Consider the following 1623-nt stretch of genomic DNA (forward strand, 5'->3'; position numbering starts at 1 on the left):
TTTTCTTTTCTTTTCTTTTCTTTCATACATAGTATCCAATTCTAGTTAAAAATTAATCATAGCAGTATAAACACAGATATATAAAACATCAGTTGCATGAAAAATTCCCATGCAACATAGTCTTGCAATCAAATATTGAGGTTTTGCATATTTTCTCCTCACAATCTGAAAACAAGAAGCATCATTGTTCCAAACACACACATTTTAGGAGAGTTCAGTTTTGAGTGGAAACCAATGACTTCAGAAATGTTCATTAATACAATCAACCTTTTATAATAAAGTTAATTTTTAGTATACCATTTCAAAAGTTTCCTAACATTTGTACTATGAAATGGTTAATATTGTTTTTGTCTGTATTAGTACTGAATATTAGCTTTAGTATTTAATAATTAAGATCAATGCTTTCAGGAAAGACTGTCTGGTTCCTATAACGAACTATATGGATGACTAAGTTAATTACTCAGCTTATTAACTTGTGCATTGTTACCCATGTAATGCAGCCAAATGATGAAGATTCATTGGAAGTGTTCCTTCTTGTGAATCAAAATAAGTTAGTTGTAAAGTATATTTTCAGAAAAATATGTATCAACTTAAATAATGGGAAACTTGCAGTCAGTTCCTATCAGTCTTATTGAGTCTAAATTGAAATTACTAATACAATGTGCATTCACATTATTTTCTGTGTTGTGGAGAGGTTTCAGAATACTTGTAGCCTTGGTACAGCAGAGCTACTTGTGTGCACTCACATACTGCAAAGAATTATGAAGGTTCATCAAAAGTGTTTCTTCCTGTGAATCAAGATAGGTGTAGACAATAACAAGATCTCAAAAACTAAAACTCGGAAACATGATTAAGCAGAGAAAATTACTCACTTTTACTATTTTTCTCTCTAGCAGTTTCCTTTCTGTCACCTTCCATAATAAAGCCATAGATGTCTTTTTTTGTCCTCCTTATAAATTCTTTCTAGCCAGTGTTCTGAACACTCCTTCACTAAGACTTCTTTCATGTGTGGTCTAACCCCAAAGACTTTATGTGTAACCCATCCAGCACTAACCCTGCTGAAGTGTGGACACGGGTTTCTAGTGACATAACACATTGTGACTTTCAGTCAGTCCTTTTCAGAAGTCCAGAACTGTTGCAAGAATATGTTAGGCATATACTTTGATTCAAACCAGAAGTGACTTCGAAATGGTTCAAACTGCATGTCAATGTGTATTTGAAATTGCTGCTAAGTGGTTGTTTAGGCTTACTCAATGGAATTAACAGGTGCATCCTCACAGAATCATAGAATGGTTTAGGTTGCAAGGGATGTTAGAGTTCCAACCCCCCTGCCATGGGCAGGGACACCTTCCACTAGACCAGGTTGCTCAAAGTCTCATCCAGCCTGGCCTTGAACACTTCCAGGGATGGGGCATCCACAACATCTCTGGGCAACCTGTGCCAGTGCCTCACCACCCTCTCTGGGAAGAATTTCTTCTAAACCTCCCCACTTTCAATTTAAACACGTTACCCCTTGTAAAAAGTCCCCCAGTCAGCTTTCTTGTTGGCCCCTTCAGGTACTGGAAGGCTGCAATAAGGTCTCCCCAGACCCTTCTCTTTTCCAGGCTGAACAAACCCAACTCA

At 37.0% G+C, this 1623-nt stretch overlaps 1 protein-coding gene across 1 annotated transcript in view; it reads right to left on the reverse strand.

The window, feature by feature from the left end:
• Positions 1 to 3: 3 nt before the first annotated feature.
• Positions 4 to 1623, reverse strand: part of LOC104517257 (FYN-binding protein-like) — a gene marked incomplete at its 3' end in the record, with an annotated part of 10128 nt that continues 8508 nt past the window's right edge. Inside the window, exons 2-3 of the mRNA XM_010161856.1 lie at positions 869 to 911; positions 4 to 19 (exon numbers count right to left, since the gene is read on the reverse strand). Coding sequence (XP_010160158.1) covers positions 4 to 19; positions 869 to 911 — 59 coding nt within the window. The remainder of the gene's footprint in view (positions 20 to 868; positions 912 to 1623) is intronic.

The sequence above is a fragment of the Eurypyga helias genome, unplaced genomic scaffold (assembly GCF_000690775.1).
Source record: "Eurypyga helias isolate BGI_N326 unplaced genomic scaffold, ASM69077v1 scaffold4092, whole genome shotgun sequence".
Classification (NCBI taxonomy): Eukaryota; Metazoa; Chordata; class Aves; order Eurypygiformes; family Eurypygidae; genus Eurypyga; species Eurypyga helias.